The sequence below is a fragment of the Musa acuminata genome, chromosome BXJ1-9 (assembly GCF_036884655.1).
Source record: "Musa acuminata AAA Group cultivar baxijiao chromosome BXJ1-9, Cavendish_Baxijiao_AAA, whole genome shotgun sequence".
In the NCBI taxonomy this organism is placed as follows: Eukaryota; Viridiplantae; Streptophyta; class Magnoliopsida; order Zingiberales; family Musaceae; genus Musa; species Musa acuminata.
In genome coordinates, this window is record NC_088335.1 from 6,907,226 (window position 1) to 6,928,577 (window position 21,352).

At 36.8% G+C, this 21,352-nt stretch overlaps 3 protein-coding genes across 6 annotated transcripts; 1 reads left to right on the top strand and 2 right to left on the bottom strand.

Annotated features, from left to right (window-relative positions):
- Nucleotides 1-3,334: 3,334 nt before the first annotated feature.
- On the bottom strand, nucleotides 3,335-13,220 carry LOC135592837 (uncharacterized). 4 transcript variants are annotated; one of them, XM_065082526.1, is made up of 10 exons: nucleotides 12,991-13,220; nucleotides 12,108-12,921; nucleotides 10,839-10,968; nucleotides 10,274-10,761; nucleotides 10,088-10,168; nucleotides 9,873-9,971; nucleotides 7,499-7,612; nucleotides 7,318-7,401; nucleotides 6,270-6,341; nucleotides 3,335-4,524 (listed from the first exon to the last, which is right to left on the bottom strand). In XM_065082526.1, exons 2-10 carry the CDS (start codon nucleotides 12,435-12,437, stop codon nucleotides 4,264-4,266), a joined length of 1,659 nt encoding a protein of 552 aa, XP_064938598.1. In that variant the 5' UTR covers nucleotides 12,438-12,921; nucleotides 12,991-13,220; the 3' UTR covers nucleotides 3,335-4,263. The 4 variants fall into 4 exon arrangements, with proteins under 4 accessions (XP_064938598.1, XP_064938599.1, XP_064938600.1 ...); XM_065082527.1 differs by having other exon boundaries at nucleotides 12,985-13,220; XM_065082528.1 differs by lacking the exon at nucleotides 12,108-12,921 and having other exon boundaries at nucleotides 12,985-13,220.
- A 790-nt stretch (nucleotides 13,221-14,010) lies between these two features.
- LOC135592839 (nuclear transcription factor Y subunit A-7-like) lies at nucleotides 14,011-18,659 on the bottom strand. The gene is made up of 6 exons (XM_065082529.1): nucleotides 18,503-18,659; nucleotides 17,646-17,852; nucleotides 16,445-16,593; nucleotides 15,125-15,196; nucleotides 14,867-15,031; nucleotides 14,011-14,596 (listed from the first exon to the last, which is right to left on the bottom strand). The coding sequence occupies exons 2-6, from the start codon at nucleotides 17,671-17,673 to the stop codon at nucleotides 14,375-14,377; spliced, it is 636 nt and encodes a 211-aa protein (XP_064938601.1). The 5' UTR covers nucleotides 17,674-17,852; nucleotides 18,503-18,659; the 3' UTR covers nucleotides 14,011-14,374.
- A 1,445-nt stretch (nucleotides 18,660-20,104) lies between these two features.
- Nucleotides 20,105-20,945, top strand: LOC135592840 (photosystem I reaction center subunit psaK, chloroplastic-like). The gene is made up of 3 exons (XM_065082530.1): nucleotides 20,105-20,262; nucleotides 20,416-20,496; nucleotides 20,583-20,945. Exons 1-3 carry the CDS (start codon nucleotides 20,182-20,184, stop codon nucleotides 20,808-20,810), a joined length of 390 nt encoding a protein of 129 aa, XP_064938602.1. The 5' UTR covers nucleotides 20,105-20,181; the 3' UTR covers nucleotides 20,811-20,945.
- Nucleotides 20,946-21,352: the final 407 nt, after the last annotated feature.

Sequence of the window (21,352 nt, forward strand, 5' to 3'; positions counted from 1 at the left end):
CATGATTAAATATTCTAGTTTTATAAATATAAATATCTTAATATAATTTTTGAAAATATATAAATTATGATGCTAAAAGAAATTAATTAGTAATCTATAATTGGCTCTCTAAATGATCATACTTGAAGTGTTAGGAGTGGAATAAATATAAATCAAGATGGGAATGTAAGATGAAATTATCTTGGCAAGAAGGCATTGAATGAAAAGCTAAATTTATGATGCATCATCAGCAGCCCAAAGATGTAATGAAATTATCTTGGCACGAAGGCACTGAATGAAAAGCTAAATTTATGATGCAACATGAACAGCCCAAAGATGTCATTGAAATCCACTTGTTTCCACAGATCACCTGATACTGCTGGATAGTAAGAAGGAATGGGTTTACCAAGTAAACCAACCTTGATCAAGGGAACAGGTAAAAGCTGCAGGACCAAAAGAGACAGTCACAAGCACAAAAAAAAAAGAAAAAGGGACCTACAGAGGCTTACTTTTTAGGTGGAAAAGTGGTGGACAATCCATTGTGGTTTGGATGATTCCATGCTTCCTGTGATGGCAAAAGGTTGCAAGGAGAGTAGACAATGCCATCAGATGGTTTCTTTGGAATCATACATGTGTTCAGTGTCCTCTTTTGATGCCATGATTGGTTGTAGCAACAGGTCAGGCATGGCAGACACAGGGTGTCTGCATCTGCATGCAGACTGATGTTTCTACTTTGTTGGAGTAGCAGTTTGGGGAAGAGAAGATGATGGAATGGTGAGTGAGTTTGCTCATCAGATCAGGTCACCTTCTGTCCTGAAGAAGAACAGCAGTACAACAATGATCTTATCACACAAGTTATTGACAGAATTAAGTACTCTTTTTATGGTGGAATGTGTGGCCCTCAGTGAATGGAATTTTGCAATGGTAGGAGTGCAGATTTGCTGAAATCTTAGGTGACAGTGTGATATGTCATGCTTTTGCAGTACAACTAAAGGAAAATTAATGGCATCCATACAAATGAACAGTATGCTTCAAATTTTTTGAGGTATCCTAAGACAGCTGCTTATATAAAATAATAGGATGGATATTTTGGTGCCTCAACTCATCATCCTTTTCAACAAATATAATAGTAATAATAAACATTTATATGATTTTTTTCCTAAATAAAGAATGCATAGAAATGGATTTCAAAGGCCACTTGAGTGTTCCATGATGCTTCCTATTGCTTCCCCACCACACCACTCCATAGTTTTTTCCTTTCTTTTTAATCAAAAGGCCTTGACTGACAATTATATATTTCTGTTGTCAACAAGACAATAAAAAGATTGAAGAATGTAATTTATTCATTTCTTCTCTGATTTCTAAGAGCTCACTTCCACCATAAAAGAATCTGTTTTTACCTTCCAAGAACCAGGAATAATTTTATACTTCCCTTTACATTTTATATTCAAGAAACATAGATAGGACTCCTTGACCAACAACAAAAAGGTGAGGTAACTATTTATTATCAGCTTATTGGTAAAAGGTTCGATGGGGGTAGTTCTCCAAAGCCAAGGATGAAAACCAAGCAAATAAAGCAGGATCTGATGGATAAAGAAATCAAGTAATATGTGTATGGAATGTCCTCATTAGTGACAGAGGAATAAACCATCATTTGATGTTTCCAAAGGTGATGGATTTACCTCTTCCAATTATTGAACATGAACTAAATCACAATCCCAAGCCAGCACACCTAAGCTCAGTATGCCATTCATGATGTCCCAGCCCTTTCTTTTGTTACATGTGACATCATTAACAAAAAAAGGATATATATATATATATATGAATATATATCTATATATATCTATATATCATATATATACATACATACATACATACATACATACATACATATATATATATATATATATATATATATATATATATATGTGTGTGTGTGTGTGTATGTATGTATGTATGTATATATATATATATGTATATATCTGTGTGTTCTATTGTAGTTAAATTCCATCAGTGGTTTATGGAGACAATGATGCTAAAGTTTCAATTGATGTTACTTTTTCCAAATTTATTGTATATATTATTATCTTAAATTATTTTTATATTTATTCCTCAGGTTTTAACCTGAGTTTATTGGATCATGCTTATACTAGTAGGATAGATATATATATATATATATATATATATATAGAGAGAGAGAGAGAGAGAGAGAGAGAGAGAGAGAGAGAGCAAAGGTGCTATTTCCAAACTGTTGAAGGATACAAATACAAAACCCTCTTTAAATAAAGCTAGCAAAAAGGTGCTGTTTCTTTTAAGTATGCAAAAGCTGAGGGATTGCCAATGGAATGCTTGCTGTAAAGATCTGAAGAAAGGACAAAAAGCACATGACATGAGGCACAATTCCAACCAGGGAAGCATGCAATCTTTATTTCCTTCTGAGCCAAAGAAGACACAGACCTTTGTTGCATGTAAGGCCATAAATAATGTACTGATGTGTGATGACCACAGTGATGCTGTTTTGGACTTGTGTCTCTCAAAAGTTCTGAAGCCATCTTTTTGTTGGAAACAATCTCAACTTCTATAAATGAGATTAACATTTATCTTATATAATAAAAAAGATAAAAATTGAAGTTTTTTTATTTATGTTCATATTCTTTAGTATACAATTTCCAGCTTTTTCTGTAAATGAAATTAGCATTTATATTTCATAATCAATAGCTTACATTTAGGATGAAGTTTTTTATTAAGTTGATAATAATTAGTATGAAAGTGTGTTAATTTTTAAAGCTTTATCCATACCATCTTTTTGTTGGAAAATAACATCAACTTCCATAAATAAATTTAATGTTTATCCTTCATAATCAATAAGATTAAGATGATCTTTTTATTAACTTCGTATTATTTTTATTTATCCTGTTAATTAATTATCAGATGTGAGATGAGTTGTATAGAATTTAAGGACCATATTATATATACAATTATGTCACTTCTGTTGTCATTTGTCCAATAAACCCAAAATCATGATTAACATTAATTAGAAAATAAAAATATCAAATATCTAAAATATTGTTTATTATTTTCATAAATTATTTGACATCATGCTTTTTCAATGTTTTTGAAAGTCATATCAATTTACTTCAATGCCTGTATGACAATGGTCAATTGATGGAGATAAAACTCTAATGACATTTCTTTAGTTAACAATATGAATTGCTCAAAGTCTGCCACAAAAGGGATCCCATTGCAGAAACAATTGCAAAGTTCACAATTCTTTCAAGAAAAGAACAGCCATTAGAAGTTACTCTTCCCATCAATCTGCAAAAGGGGGGCAATACACTACATCTGGAGGTTCACCTTCAGCTCAATTCAACTCCATTTTCAGAATATTTTCATCAAACAAAGGCCCTACAGGTCCTATTCAAAATGTAGTTACTAAACATAGATCTATCAGTGGCGGTGGATAGATCGACCACTACTACAGTTATCATCTGTCGTATACACAGTTAATACGACCTGAATTCTAAGTAAAAGTACATCGGTGGACAGCATTTTGAGCTGGTTCAGAATAACACCATGAAACTAATCACCTCTATGTTTAAGCAAAGATGCTTGCTCGAAAAGAAGACTAAAATGAAGACCTTGTGATGCAAAAGAAGCCATAGATCATAGTTGCGACAGTGTCTTTGTTGTAGTTGTTACATACAGAGAATGAGAGAATGCTCAACGCATCAATCACCAATATTTCTTCACAGGTGTCTACCAAAATATGGAAAGACACTTCTACCTTGAAACATGCATCTGATCTATTCACATATTATCCCACTGAGGCTTTGTACTATTTATCTTTCCATAAACATATAGGAAATGTATCTCTTTTTGTTTGCTCGATATGCTGTGTCCATCCTCAACTTCTTGCAGGCTTGCAACTGCTGAACGAAGTGTATCCTTCCAGTTTTTTTCACATTTAGATCTCATGACAGAGATTGAAGACAAGCCGGTGCAAAGCCTGAGCCAGGACTAAGCAAGAGAGTGAAAATGGTACAGCTCCATTTTGGTCTTCTGCACAAGTCATACAACCATGGACTACCCCTCTAGGTTCAAATGTCAGCAATCTATTTAATGTCACCACTTTCTTTCTTGTTTCTTTTCCACTGGTTTCCAAAAAAGTCAGCATTGCTCAGAACGACACCCATGTCATTCCTTCTATCCCTTTCTTCTGTTCAAACATTGATGACACATGCCATTTCTCCAATGAAAGAGCCTTTTAGACCTAATTATCTTCATTTATGGTGATTTTCGCCATGGTTTCATACCTTTCTGGTTAAATTTGAATGGCCAGCTTTTTCTGCGCTTTGGACTCTCAGAGAAAATGCCGGATGCCAAAGCCTGCTTTAGCCATAACTCAAACTCATCATCCTCAACAATCATCTCAGCATCCAATCCCCAAGGATATCTGGAGGGATTAGATCGCAGCCCAGTCCTCTCCAAGCCAATCATGTTCACATGGAAGCTTGGCCCGTGGGTGTTAGGCCTGCATGCCATTCCCTGCATACAGCAGATTGGCAAAGTCAACAACTATTTCCAATTTACTGATGATTTGTGTTAAGTTTTTTTAATTCATTACACAATCATCGACATGAGAGCTAGAAGACAGGATTGTACAATTCTACCAGTTGATCAATTAAACATGACATAAGAAGTTGAAGATGCCCTCAGAATAAGCTACACATACCGGAAACCATAACAACTGGCAAGGTGCACATCCTAATTTCCAGCATAACTCTAGGAAATGAAGACCAACAATGTTGCTTTTGTTGGAGTACAACTAACATCTCATAGCAATTTACCATTTACCATAGAGAAGATTATCATAATTTCTTTTATTCCAGATAACTACAACCTCTGCTAGTGAAAACTGCAATCAACATGCACGATGGATTGTGACGGTTGCTGATGAATTCTTTGCATAAATGTTCAAGAAATAATCAATTTACCACAGGCTTCTTCTTCGGCAGCACTCTAACCTCTCACTGATCCTTTACATGGGAACTAAAATCCATGCCATGGTTATACACAAACTTCTTAATTCTATCATAAAGAGAATAGCATGCAACATATGGCTAATAAGATTAAATTTCTGACTGCCCAGGTTTGTGGAAAGACAATTTAAATTCTGCCTCACTCGTTTAATCTTGTACACAGGACAAGAGTTCTAAGGCTTAACAAAAAACCTTAGAATCCTAGTGCATATGTAACAAAAAGCAGACTCTATTTTCTAATCCATAGTAACAACCATTGGAAGCAATAGAAAGCAATAGTTATAAACACAATACCCATCTGTTAAACATGCTGCAATCACTGGGTCATATTAGGTAATGAGTATAACATGCAGAAAAAGGAGCAGCTACGATGTGTATTAGTTACAGTCACTTAGAAAATTGAAGTTGTTTCTTAAGGAAAATAGACAGACATCATAAGAAGTGGGTGATAGAAGATAGACAGAAGATTGAGGCCACTACATGTTCCTCCGATAGCAAGTGTGGATGCTGGAGATAGAAATGGTATCCATGTTCTTGAATTAAGACAGATTCTTTTATAAAGGTTCACATATTTCTAATGTGGAGCACATAACAACAGGTTGAAGGTCCAAGAGTATCTTGTCTAGAAGTGTAAAGGTTGCCAATAGGTGCTCCTAGAGCGCTTGTACATTCACTACAAGAAAATCGGGTTAAGAGTTATTGTGTCTGCGGTCAGCCTTCTACATCAAACTCAGTATGTAGTCAGAAAACACTCCTATTGCCATGTCACTTGTTAGATCGAACAATCACTGATCCTCTCAACAAAATAGAAAAAATAAGTTGAACACAAAAAGAAGAGCAGCCCAAATAATGATAATCTGGTAGAAGGCTAAATGAAACCAAAATATGCACGAGAAATAATCTCCAGTGATCAATCAGGTCTCATATGAAACCACTGAAATTTGAAAACATGAACTAGAATTTCTCAAAATATTACAAGATTATAGTTCAGTTGAGGCTAAATCTTGCATAAAAACATTATTTGAGTTATAATAGAAAGTTGCATAAACTTTGAACTGTTTGATCCAGCTCTCTATTTGTTCATCTGATAGATTTACATGAATTGACAAAGTTATAGAACAAAGCCAATTCCAAATGGTACATGGATTTGCAAAGGGAACTATTAATTTAAGCATCAGCAGGTTTCCAAATTTTACGACAATAAATATTACAAATAAATGAAACAAGATAATTAAACAGTCAGATGCTGACCTGACAAATTGCCCATTCAGACACATCAAATATCTTGCTCTCTGCGCATACAAAAGCTCGTGGTATATCCACCTAAAAAAAAGGATTTACAAAATATAATAATAAAGTCAATATTAGACCTAATGGTCAAGAATAACATGCCCTGTTATTCTTACCATAATTAAGAATACCTAAAAACAACAGGGATAGCAACAAATGTCCCCTTCTTCACATGAAGAAGGGTTAAAAAATAGGTTTAGTAGTATGTTCAGTATGTCAGAAACAACTGAAACCAGAGTACCACCTGCACCAATCAGTTTCTGAAACAAAACTCTTAATAACACACTAAATTGGAAATATACACAAATAGCTGATGGAACTAGCATCATAGATGCAACATTAACTCTTGCAGTACATAAGACTCCCGTCAGTGGATCCGAGAAATGATTGTAATTGAAGATCAGAAAATTGAATGAATTGAAGTTATTTTCCCAAAAATCAAGTGAGTAGTGTGAGGTCACATCTTAGTTGTCAATGATGTGATTCTATTATCCATGTATAGACGTGTGAAGATGTAAGGTATGCATGCCTGGTAGTTAGTAATTGAGCCAGAGTGAATCCGATATATTTTTTTCAATTATCGTTTCTGATTACTATCTTTTGCTTCCTCTCTCTTTCCGTTCCTCTATTTTCAAAGAAAAAAAGATATACTTTCCATACTTGTCATGAACTTATCCCACATCAAATAGCTACAATGCCACTAGAACTATCCTTGGCTAATTTCTAATTATATTCCACAGTTGAAAAGAAGAACTTTGATTCAGTATGAGATCAGATCCCACAACCATAAATATGTAGAAACATAGTCAACGCAAATAGCTTCAGTATTTGTTATAAATTATAGATGTAACTTGAAAAAAAAACTAAAGAATCCACAGTTTGAAATGTAAGCAAAATTAATAATACTTAAGCTAGCATTAAGAAGGTAACCAAGACTGAGACAATAAAACAAACTGAGAAGTTGGAAGAGAAAAGTTTATATGTGCTTGAACATGAAAAGAAAAAGAACCTTCCGATGTCTGATTATAACTGGCGAGCACCCGCTTTCTACCCACCCATCTCCATCTTTGGCTTGATGATACTGTGAGCAATTCTATTGAAACATACTATCATAATTAGTCTCCAAAAATCACATAGCTCTTGTCATATATGATGACATGAACATGTAAAATTTCAGATTAGTCTCTCACCTGACACCACCTTGCCCTGCCTTTACTTCTGTTAGTACATATCCATATATGAGAATTTCCACACTTCGTGCACGCAATACGTCTAGATTCTTCAGAACAGTACTCCACTCCTCCCTGTATTGTAACATAATCAGATGCTTAACTTAGTCTTCAGATCTCAAAGAATAACTAGTTTGAATGTACATAGAGTAAGATAATCGTCCAAAGTCGCATGCCAAAATGAAAAGTTATGGCAATAAATAAGCACACAACAAACTGAAACATAATTAAAGGCAATACTTCAATAAGGTTCATCGTGCCACCTTGTACCGAGTGGTACATACCGGTCCGACAAGGGACAGGCACGCAAACCTCCCTGTAATGGGCGGTCCATAACAAGGGACCCTATATCGAGTAATACGAGATCTGTACCAGGTGGAATGATTGAAATCTGGCTATTATCGACTTGTACCAGTCGGTAATGGTTGGATTTCGATCGTTACCGATGAAAGGCTAGGATTTGTTGAATTCAAATGGTTCACTTAATTGTTTGAACTAGATATAAGGGTTTTTAAACCCTTTATACCCCCTCATTCACACCCCTTATGCTCACTTAAACTATTCTACTCTCTCATATCTTTCTTTCATTCTCACATTTACATTCTTTTAAACTCAACAAAGTTGCAATTTGTAGATTAAATCAAGTTTGGAAGGTTAATTTGGGAAGATTAACACTAGTTAGAGGAAGAACACTATAATCAAAAGCATGTATTGCAAAGATTTTTCTTGATTTAAGAGCAGTATTTTATGTATACCACTCAAAATTCAGATCATGAAGCTCGTCGAGATACTGATCAAGTTTATACACGAAAGGGTAAGGAAGAGACATTGGATGATTTTGATCAGATGTGACAGAGCCTACACGACATAAACACAGAACGAAGCTTGTCGTATTCCCAGCCATTGTATTACAGAGAATCTTATGGCCAACATCAATACAGTGATAGTTGATCAATCTTCTTTGAGCAGCAATACGATGATCGATCTTATAATACAAAGCATATGATCAATGGCGAAAGTAGACATTCTCCAACCTTCACACCAATACATACCACAATCGTACTTACCTCAGGAGCCGCTTCGAACATGTAGTTCAAGATAATCAGACTATAATCATCATCACATTTATACACCAATGGCATACAATGTATCAATATACCATGTCGTGAGATCAATTTCAGGATTGGGTCTTGCCAAACATATCATATTGATATACATATACATAGGATCGAAGATCTTGATCCACCACTCGTGGAGTCCCATTGTTTTTTAGTGGTAGAACCAGGTATATCCATCAATTGATCTATTTATTTCTTCATTTATTTCAGTCTTAAAGTTTCACTCAAAATCTAATAAATCAAATCATTTCTTTCTATATAATTTAATATCAACGGAAGGAAGCTGTTCCTCAAAGCTCGAAAAAGATCTGTGTCACTATTCTTCCCTAATTTAGAATATTTTTGTTGAAATTAAATTAAATTTACATTAGTTTACAACTTAAAAATTCTAATCTGTTTTTTTTTCTATTTTCAAGAATTTTGGAGCAATTTTTAGCCCCTTTTTTTGTGTCGTCGACATGCCCCATCATGCCGACACTTGGCATACCAGTATGAGGTGGCACATATCGTGCCGTCGACCAATCAACATGTCAGTTTGAACTAGTAAGGCAAACCTTATCTTCATGTACATGAATCAGCTTTCGAAAGGCAAAATGTTTAATTATATCAATCTAGCATTGATAACACACACACACACACACACACACACACACACACACACACACACACATATACATAATGCAACTTTTAACTGATTCCCATAAGATTTGAGTTTTGAAATACGATTCAAATGCACTAAAGAAGTGCAACCTCAAAAATCTCTTTTTGAAGCACTATGACAAAATACATTACAATAGAAGAGAACTTAAGAAATTCTAATTTAAACCAATTGATCATGCATCAGCAACAGGTCACTTGGTCAATCAATAAATCTCATGTTAGAATTTGAGAACATTTACAAAAGGCACTCAGTATGGTGGCAAGTGGCGACACTCTTGAATGGGTGTCCAGTCCATGCCAAGGCAACTAGATGCAACAACTGGGCAGTTGCAGAACTTTCTGAACCACATAAGGAGACCAACCTTACAGGTAGTCTCCAAGCAAAACTGTCAGGTTATCTAGATTCAAAATCATAACAAACATTTATCACAAAAAAAATATTTTAGCATTAAAATTGCATAAAACATGGGCTGACATATCACATATTTCATTAGAAGAAGTTTAAAGGTTTGAAATTCAAACATTCACAAAGTTGTGCCATGTATTTTATATTATACCTTCTGAGAGGCAACAGAAGATCTCTGAGAAACTCTCCCACATTCTTCTTTTCTCAATTGCTCATCATAGTTTTTCTTCTTTGTCAAATCTGAAAGAATCTGAAATTGTTTGCTTGTTAGTTCCAAACTATTACCAAAACAACTGAATTATTGTTTTTCTACAGTATTTCACTCAGTAAACCAAGAAAATAATAATTTTCTGTAATAATATTTACCTCATAGGCGCCCTGAAGCCTTTTAAATGATTCACACGCTAATGGACTTCCCATATTTTTGTCAGGATGAACAAGTAACACCTAGGAATCCAAAGACACCAGTTAACTTGTGATGTATTATGCATCAAGTACAGGTTGATTTAACTGAAGGAACATTTTGATGCTTAAAATTTCCTAGTTGCACACCTTTTTATGGTATTCCTTCTTCAATATCTGAGGGTCAACAATCTTATTCCTAAGGAAGCCCAGGATTTCATAATGGTTTGAGCTGTTCATTATCCTTTTCATCTCAACCAATGAAGTAGATTCTGCTATGACAACCTTGCTAGAGGAAGCATCCTTATGAATACCTGTAAGATATGATGCCTTGGGTGTTGTACAAGATGATAGAGAAGATACTACTTCTTCAGCATCTTCAGTCGGAGGAGAACATTCACTGTCAACAGAAAAGTCTTCCTTAAACTGTTCCCATTCCTTTTGCTCTCCAACATGTATGCCTTCACTAGTATCATCGTATACTTGAAGTAACTTATTCAATATATCATTGGAAATGAATGATAGATTTAACAACAGAAAAACTCCATGCAACCCATCACGTGTATTGATACAATAAACAGCATATGCAGTTGCCATTAAGATCAAGAACCGTGCATGATTAAGAGAGAACATATAACCTGCACATGAAACAAGTCCACTAGCTGAGAGATCTAGAAACAAGTCGATGCAAATTTGAATAGATCTTTCTGTGTACCTCCTGCTATAAATAGCATTGCTGTTATCCAAAAGTAGCCATATATCCACAAAATCAGAATACCATAAAGTCCAATCATAAGAAGTCCAGGTGTGAAGCCCAAATAGTGAACGGCTGTGGCAGCAGCTCCCTGTTACAAGACATGTATGTGTAAAGTTAGCATGACACATTGGATTTATTTCAAATCCAACAACTTGTGTTCTTCTCAGATAGATGATGTCTTCATTGAATCACTACTCTCCAAATGGCAGACTATAACACAAGTGAGAGTAAATACTTTCGAAGAAAGTATTAAATACAGAAGTTCTTAGATGAACTCAAGAAATGCATTGGAAATGAAGTTCACTGTTAATGTAATGTGAAGCACAAAACAAAAGCAACAGGCAATGAAGTGCCGTGAAGAAGTAGCAGCATATAAGACCATGAGTCACAAACTGATACTAGATAAAAAGCAAATAGTTGTGCCAAACTTTACCATGAATGAGAAAAATCAATTAGATAACCATAACCATTACTGCTCACTGTGACATCTTCTTGCATACATTGTTATTTGAGCAGGAAAGGACAAGTGTAGCCAGCAACAGTTCCAGTAAGACACTAAGCTGTTTCCAATTGACATCATAAGTTCATAACAAAGTTGGATTCTCCTATAACTAATAAACTACAAAAGTGTACTTTGTTCTCAACAATTTCACTTCCAAGCTTGTAGATCAAACTCCACCACACTGTCAGCACAAGCATGAGAATTGGATTTGGGTGCATAATTGAAGGCCCAGTGCAGAAAAGAGGCAAAGGAGATATAAAAGGAACCCAGCAGAAAATACAGTATTTAAAATCTTTTAGCAAGAAGTCAAGAAGTTTAATAAAGTACTTTCAATGCATTTATATCATCTCAATCATGGTTATCAAAACTATGTGATTCATAAGGGTGGTAATTAGAATCCAGAATATTGGGTATAATGTTAGGGTATAATGCATTTATATACAATTTTAGTAGACAGTTGATTATGTTAAGGTATACTAACATTTTGCTGATAACATATAAAAATCATCAACAGAAACAAAAGCAATGGATTAGCCAAGAAAGCGTTATTCATTATAAGAGGTACGTTGGGAAAATGAGAGAGATAATGATACTTGATGTGATCAAATTCAAAAACCCAAAACGTATCACCTAACTAGCTCTTCCAAGCAGAATCTGTGAAAGACGATTCCAACAAAGAGAAGACCTTGCAATTGCAGAAAGTCATATCAAGATCGAGAACAAACCAGACTTAGAAGCACGCAGACAAGAGAGGTTGTCGAAGTCAATCCAAGAAAGCAACTCCACAAGATGACGAATAGAGCTGCTGAACCTAAGGTAAACATGGACCGCAAACCTCCCACAACGCAATCTTTCCATTGCAACATAAACCTAAAAAGAAGCCTTCCAGCAACCATGCACCAGCTGTAAACCAATGGCCAGTGGCGGTCGATAACAAGGACCAGTTTCTCTCCAACGCAGATCACAGCAACTCGGACACTCACAAAAGCCTGCTTCTGGGATTGTATCCATTTCCACCCTTGCTTGAACAAGCCTAAGCCGCCCATTAAAGCCATAATAGTAATATCCTATCAATCGAACAAAACCAGCAGAAAACATGATGCAAAATCTCCCATCTGATCGGGTTGCTAAAAGATGCCGAGAACCATCGCCTTACAAAAACAGGAACATTTCCTTCTACTCCCCTTCAGCCGAACATACTCAAATCGCATCTCGCCCATCATAATGGCTACTCCCTTTTTTGGGGGATTCAAGCATATCTCTAGCTTAACTATTATCTCATCACCTCTGTGCTCCCATAATCACTTCCATCAGCAGAGTAAAAGGGAAAACCCACTCCGGTCCCACGCAAAAACCGATTTTCCCCCATCAATCCAATCAAATGGCTCTTTTCTATTCTTCCAGCTCATCGCGCGCGAATCTAGCCGTCTCCTCCAGCCCGGCCGGCGCCTCCTGGCCAGGGAAGGAGAACGCAGAGAGAACGCAGGGAGAAAAGGGAGGTGCTTCGGGCGAAACCGACAAGCAAATCCGATGTTCCACCTACGAAACGCTATAATAAAACAGAGAAAGAATTGTAAAATAATGCACGGGAATCTGACGAACCCTAACTTTATCTGGCGGTAGTGCTGCCTTCTTTTCCGCTTCGGGCACTGCTCGTGATAAAGCGGAGAAGAGTCGAGGGGGAGAAGCCTGTGGGCAAAGCAAAAAGGAGGGAACGATATAAAGATCGAAGCAGCCGCAACGCAGAGATTATTAGGTAACATGGCGAGGTAGATAAAGCCGATTGCGTAGTGGAAACGGTGGCGATGATGAGTAGGATCGAGAGCAAGAGAGAGAGTGTGTGTGCGTGTGGAGTGCGGAGAGCAGAAGCTTTAAACTGTTGATGGAGACATCACTGTGTTCGACAAACGGGTACAGCGACGCTACGCCCGCAACTGATGGATTACCCAACTCACCTGCTTGCTTGGCTTTTAGCGTGAGGCAGTGTGGGCCCCTCGACTGCATCCATTCACAGGGCACCGAAGTGGGATGGGGTAAAGCCGGTGGGGAAGGCCTAGATGGGAACTAATTCTTCACAGGTGTCGGCATGCTTACTCCATGAATATTTATATATATTGGAATGGTAGAAATCACGAGAGCCATATATATAATTCGTGAACTGTCATAAATATTCACTGGTCATATCCATCTCATGTGAAATACATGAGTGATGACTAAATTTTAATTATACATAGAAGTCACTGAATGTATAGTTAGTGTTGCTTTTCTCGTCACATTAGTAATCACGAGAGCAATACAATAAATAATATAATATGGATCCTCTTAATATATTTTAAAAAATATTAACATTTTATCCTAAGATTCTAAAATAGAATCTTATTTTTATCATTTATTATATTTTTTTAATGAATTCTTATGGGTAATCATAATTAAATTAGGTTTTGATCCAAACTAATTATATCTGTACTATGTAATATAGGAAAGCCAAACGGCTTTGGACTAACATACCCCACATCATTGGAAACATAAATTTATTATCATCATTGTCATTATTTTCTGTTCCATCCACAAATTGAGAAGTGAAATCAGGAAGCAAAAGAGTAGGACCAGACTATCAAGAGACAGAAGTTGGAACCGCCAAAATGAGCACTTCAGATCAATTTAAGTGCCAGTTGAGAACAAAATTTAAAAGTACAGCCCATCAAAGAAATAATTACCTTGCAAGACTATCTCAACTCTGAGAACCTACAAACTCCATGCACAGTTCGATCAATTTATACAACTTCTATAGCATATTTCTAACACCAAACATAGATATCAAAAGAAACAAGATATCGAGTTGGTATAGGAGAAAAGTCTAATAGTTTCGCCTTCACAGAGCCTCTTGGTATCCTGCAGAGACTACATGGAGCCATCTAACACTGTATTTAGTGCATCACACACCTACATAAGATTAAGATTTTGACTCTGTTCAGGGTCCAAAGGGGATTTATTAGTTCGAAACCTTATTAGATTCCACTCTATCGCCTGAGAGGTTTGCATTCTCCTGAGTCCCAAAACATTTCTCCAAAGCTGGGATGCTGGAAGGCTGGTCCTGGTCACTTGAGGCAACCTCATTCTGTTGATTTCCTTCAGACTTGGAGTTGAGAAATCTTCCTCCACATCCTCTAGCTCTTTTCAGCGCATGCAAGTGTCGTGACTCATGTAGATAAGGCTGTAACAGTCACTCAACATGATTAGAGAATCTTCCAAGAACCTTCAGGTGTCACAAAAATATATCAGATTCTTTTCAGAACTGGCATTAAGTAGCCATTGTAAAGATAAATAAGCTATTCAAGAGTATTAACTGACCAAGATGAAAAGTTAAAGATAGTAACCACAGTACCACAAGGTCAACCAAGACAAAACGAGACACAGGCACAACTCATCACAATCACCAAATGTAGGTCATGCAAATTAGTTGGTGCATCTCTCTGAGACATACCTTACGAACTTTAATCATCTTATTCTTTGATTCAGCCTTTGCTCGAGACTGTCGACGCCTCAGGATACCATGATATTGCTTTGCATTGACATAAACAGGCTCTTCGGCTGCATCAGTTGGTAAAGGTACGCCCGATTGATGGATGGCAATCAGTTGCGGGTAAATCTAAGTGCAGTAACAATTGATGACAAAGTTATAACAAATGCCAAAATAAGGCATCATTCAACTAGTTTCTTGCAGGTACAATTTGTATCATACCACAGGTTGTCCAATGTAGGCTGCATAAATGCCTCCATAGGAAGGATCTACATATGGATAAGCTGAATGGGCCTGCAAAAACATATTTTACTGACATTTAGTAAAATAAGATATGCTCACATATGTCTAGTCCGACGAAACAAATTATTTCAACAAGAGAAAATTCATTTCTGATCTAAGCAGCTGGAATAAAAACTATATGGTCACTGCACCCAATCGATATTCACCACCATGAAAAAAAGAAAAGAAATTTTGAAGTCTATTATATGTATTATTAAGTTAGTAACAACTCAATATAGAAGCTTATACAAAGAAGTATATATACAAAAATTAAGGACAACAAAAGGCAATAACAAGTAGCACAAGATGAGAACATGTAGAGGGAAAATATCGCACAGACTAATTCGACAATTTATGTTGTGTAAATATAACTACATACAATTGTGGCACTTTAAAAGCATCAACAGAAAGATACGTTTACTAGATAACACAAAAATTAAGAAAAACATCACATTCAGATCCATGTTGTGCATAAATAGTTACCTTTTTTATATCATGACCAACGATTTATACAGAAAGCAAAATAAAACAACAGATATCTCTGACAAAAATGTCGCCCACTGATAGAGGATTTTTCCTATTTCCACTATCTCTAGTTGCACATGCTCATTCTGGTATTAATAATGTGAGAAGCTTTGGAATATCAGGCCGTTCACCAGCCAGAACATGAAATTCCAAGGATAATTTTGTCGAGACACTTTCACTGACAACCTTTCTCCACAGTCCACATACATACCTAATCACCTACAAGCTGAAATTCTACAGAAGTCATGAAAAGTAATTTAACAAGAAACAAAATGAAAAGCCTGGAGACAATTGGCATCATTTACCAAAGAAAGAATTTGCACAAACATCTTCATTGTAAGACAAGTAACCAGCTCTCACATAGTTTTCATTCACAATGCTAAGCAACCTCCAAAACTTCATCAGTCGTATCAATGGGCACAAAATATAAAGTGATCCTGGTATTGATAAACCCATATTAGGTAGAGGTGATATCTTTGTGAAGGATGACAAGACCTCCATAACCATAAGTCATTAGAAATATCTACAAAAAGGATGAAGAAAACAACATAACCATACGCCACAACCCTTGTATGGCAACTTCTCAACTTAAAAAACAAACTTCTGAAGCAGTTTTGTCCAGTCTAATGTGTTCAAAATACAAAATTCCAAAGGAACTGGTGCCGAAAAATATTTCAGTTGGTAAAAGTTCTTTAAAATGTAACATAATTTCCGCTAAAAAATATAGAAAGATACCATAGTTTGTGCCACTCCAAACTGACTATATGGCACTGTGCCCTCAGACAAAGATGTTTCCACACCATATTGCAAGTTTGTAGTTGCAGTAGGCTCATGTCGGATCTCAGGTTCTGCATGCTTTTGTTGCTCACCAGGTTCTCTATTACCTGAAAAATCATCATAAAGAATCATTAAAGAGTATACTAAACTCATTATTTCAAAATTTCCTAAATTCTTTATAAAAATATTGGATGAATTAATCATATATATTTCAATGAACAGAACATCCAAATGTAGCACACAGACTAGACTGAAAAAGATAGAAAACAACCATAGAAAATGTAGCTAATATGACACAAAAAATAAGCTACAATCTACCGTATATATAGTTTAAAATTAATCACACAGTGAGATAATGTTTACGAAATTTTGGTCCAAAGTTTGCAAAAATTGATTAACATTGTCCATCAAGCTCAATATAGACAGTAAGATGCCTGACCATCGAGAATACTTGAACAGCTACAAATACAAGATGAGAATGACCACAAATTAGCCATATCTCAAAAGCTTCATGAGTCGTTTACATATAGAAATGCAAGAAGGATGTAAAAGATACATTACTTAAAAAGTGAAAATTGCTCCTTGAGGTAGCATCTGAACATAGTAGAAACGAGAGAAGATACATTGAGTTAATTAAGTGGAACTTGGTTATAATTAGACTGTTCATGATAGTCAAACTGAGTAATTCAATATCATAAAGTGATTAGTTATTTTGGTATCCACGAGGTCCCAAAGCTTCACACAACCAAGCTCTTTCGCCATTTTATTTCAATTACTACATTAACACTATACTTTTCTTGTTATAAGTATTACGATTCTATGGAACAAGTAGGCAGTTCCTGTAGAAAGACCAGTTTGGTCGTGCTATGTGTTGAAAGAGGTACAGTTCAACATGTAAAAGTTACTAAAGCTTTCTAATTCCAATAAGAGATTTTCTTTTCATTTTCCTGAAAATCAACTTGCCAAAAGACACTGACCAAATTCATATGTTAAAAGATTGAAACCAAAGCACCAATAGCATAAATTATAGAAACTGGAATGATAGATCACTAATGGTTATACTATTGCCAAAAAAAATGTAAACATTAAGCAGTCAGTGACTCAGCAAATACAAGATACATCAACAAAACTGAAACGCATCTATGGGAAACAAAATTACCAGATAAGTCATGAACAGAAGATGTCATGATTTCATATAAGTTTTTACTGAGTGACAATTGGAACTAGAAAAAACTGCAGAATCCACCGAAATGGAAACCAATGTATAGCTCTGGTTCCAGCTACTAATATCCTTCTTCCAGGAACAGATTCCTTTGCAGTTACAAAATGTAGACGCCTAATGTCTGCAATCACCTCAAAAATGTTCCTGAGACATCAACCAAAATTCTCAAAATGTTTAAAATGCCTCGTAAACAGAGAAAGACAAAAACTTGCCAATATCTACGATGCTCAGATAGCGCAGGTAAATACCTCAGACAACATGTTGCGCGATATATCAGGAGGTGGAAACATTAATAATGATTTTACAAAAAAAAACTGAAGATGCAGATAAATATACCTACTCAACCCACTTCAATCAAAGAATGTATTTGAGATATCCACGTCGATTTTGCTATGCAATTATTCATATAATTTTCACCTTGTTCCTAAATTTTCTGAGGTTATGAGTGTTTCCTCCACATTCAAGTATTGCACACGGTATAATCCAGCAATTATATCGATCCACACCCAAAATCTAATCGTGACGATCAACAGAATCTTAATTGACGTCCCGGAAACAAAAAGAACAACGGCAGTCTCAATTTTACCAGTTCTCGAGAGCCCCTAATTTCCTTAAGTGCGACAGCACATCGGGAAACAAAACCTAGCATCCGATAATCCAACAATCAGGAGTAATTTGTCTGATTGAGACAGGCAAGAACAGAAAGCGAATGCGAATTGCGAACCCTAGAAACGAAAAGAACAAATATCCTTCCTATTTTAGACTTTGTAGGTTTTGATCGTCCATTTGCATACCTTCTATGATCCACGCGAAGAACTCGGAAAGCAAATCTCGTCAGCGGATTTCTCCCCCTCGATCTGGTGATCCGGAAGTATAAAATCGTGAGGATTACGTCCCGTATAACAAAAGAATACTTTTTCCACTCCTTCGACGTCGTCCTCCTCCACTACCCTTTATTTGAGTGGAGAACTTCTGGCTCTTACGTGAGACCCACCTTCGATGCGTAAGAACTTGAGGCGGGTAAGAAAAGCGAGTACGAAGATTCGGTAGATGAAGCGTTGCCGTGGCCATTGAATTGTTTGGTTCGTGATGGAGAGGAAGTGGGGATGGAGATCCAGAAGCTTCGATGACCCAAGCGATCTCCACCGTCCGTTTGAAGGATTTGTGGGGCGAGAGCGCCAAATTCACCTGCGTTCACACTGACGCCCAAGTCGTCGGTGAGTCGTTGCGTGGACTTTGTGTCCCGTCAAGACGCGGCCTTCGCTTGCCTGTCCAGAAATAGGATTTACAATAACAAAAACTAATATTATATAAAAAATATGATATGAAAATAATAATTATTCTCTCAAAATTATTATATTGAATTACGTATATGTTATTTGAGATATAGTGCATTAACTATCGAGAAGTTTCAAATTCGATAGAGAACTTGATTCTTAATTTTGACAAAAGATTTTCGAAGACATTAAACATGTAAGATACGAAATATTTTAATGAATTAAAGTATCCTACTCTACAAATATATCAAGAATAATGATTTTATGCTTCCTCATGGGAGCTAATGTGTACGGTTCGAAAGCGAGTTTGCTCGATCGAGGTGCAAGCATCAAGCACTATTTCTAGTACCGATTTAATAAGGGACAATTTAATTAGGCTTAGTGCGGTTTATAGGCTCACGAGCTTCAAAAAATACCTTAAAATATAAGAGAGACTTGACAGATTATGAGTCATTGGTTTCCATATTCCTTGATCAATGTGGGACTAAATGATCGTATCAAAAAAAAATTGGTGTTTTTGTAAATCCACTTGTCATGGAAAGATATAAGTAGAAAAAAAAATGATGAGAAGAAAAATATAAGATAGGAATGAAAGAAAAAAATAAAAGATAATAGAAAGTAAAGATTAAAAAAAAGAATAATGAAAAAAGAGTAACATAGAATAGAACGGGTAGAGTCATTACCTATTTAGTCGTTATGCGTGTCTAACACATCGACCGAGTCATGTGATTGGCGTATTGGTGCAATTGCATTGTTAGATGATTCAAGCAACACACCAACTAGCACTATATATAAAAATAATCCTAAATATATCAGTTCACTTGAATATTTATTCATTTAAATTTCTAGACTACCCTTCCCTCTATTACTAATTTAGTATAAAACATATATTTGTTACGTGCACTCTCCACTTAGTTTAGTTGGGTTCCTAAATACAATATATTAAAATTTGCGTTCTCAGGCAGAAGAGGCGAATCGATCCCTCTACTTCAAAGGTCAGACACTATCTTATCAAAACTTGTCCGGCTAACCAGAGGCTGCCATTTCAGCACCAAGATCAAAAACATTATCCATGGGTGGATAGCCACCTGAGTCCACAAGCCATTCATGTGGTTGACAATCCAAGGTCTCCACATCCATGCTCTAAAAGTTAAGGAGAAGGGAAGCAGTTTCGTCACTATACTGCAACACAAGCCATGGCTTCCAAGCTCACCTGTCCAGCTTCAGTCATGGGTGCTCTCCCACACTTCAGTGGCCTCAAGGTCCAGCCATCAATGGTGAGTTCAGAAGCAACAGTTCTGTGATATGTTCTGTTATATCAGATCGCTCGTGGTGTTTAGAGAGTTCCGCTGCTGTGCACTTGTTGCGTGGATCTTTCTGCGCTCGATTGAGAACGCTTCATGGATGTTTCTGCAATCTTCTGTTGGCAGGTGGCGCTGCCTCAGCTCAGGCAGCGAGGGAGGGGAGCTTTGGGTGCTCGCTGTGACTTCATCGGCTCGTCGACGAACATCGTGAGCATTGTCACACTCAACAGTTACATCCATAAATACATCAAGTGTTGGATGCTAAACGTTCACGGAATCCCTGTGTTTGGCAGATAATGGTGGTGAGCACAAGCTTGATGTTGTTCGCGGGGAGGTTCGGGTTGGCTCCGTCTGCGAACAGGAAGGCCACGGCGGGGCTGAAGCTGGAAGCCCGCGACTCTGGGCTGCAGACCGGCGATCCTGCCGGGTTCACCTTGGCGGACACGTTGGCCTGCGGCACCGTCGGCCACATCATCGGCGTCGGCGTCGTCTTAGGCCTCAAGAACTTGGGCGTCCTGTAAGAAGCTCTTTGCCGTGCCTGTATTGGACGCTATCGCTGTTTGCTGTGATGTACATGGTTTCTTCTCCCCCTAAAGCGTATCACCCAAAACCAGTCGAGAGACTCCATGACAATGATTTATATAGCTTTGCTCCAATGAGTGGACTGACATAAACATATCATCACATAACCATTGTACTCGGTCTTTACCATCCCTGCAAAAAGACAGATCAATACTGCACTTTCTTTTAATTCTATAAAAAACTAAAAGACAAAAATACCCATGCGGTAACGAAGCAGGAGCTATGGGGCCCAGTCGGAACGCGTTTCACGGTATACCGGCGGGTAAATTCGAAACTTCCCAAAAGAGAAAAAATTGTGCGTATTCATGGCTTACGTGCCTCCCGGGTCCACGGGTGGACCAATCTCAACGCAGGTGTAGTTCGGGTATCGATGAATATGTACTCAAAACGAATAGCTCATTCGGAACCGCGTCATCATTTATTCCTTCTCCGGTCGATGAAGCCCGAAGTCCGCATCTTGCGGAGTCCTGCAATGAGGTGG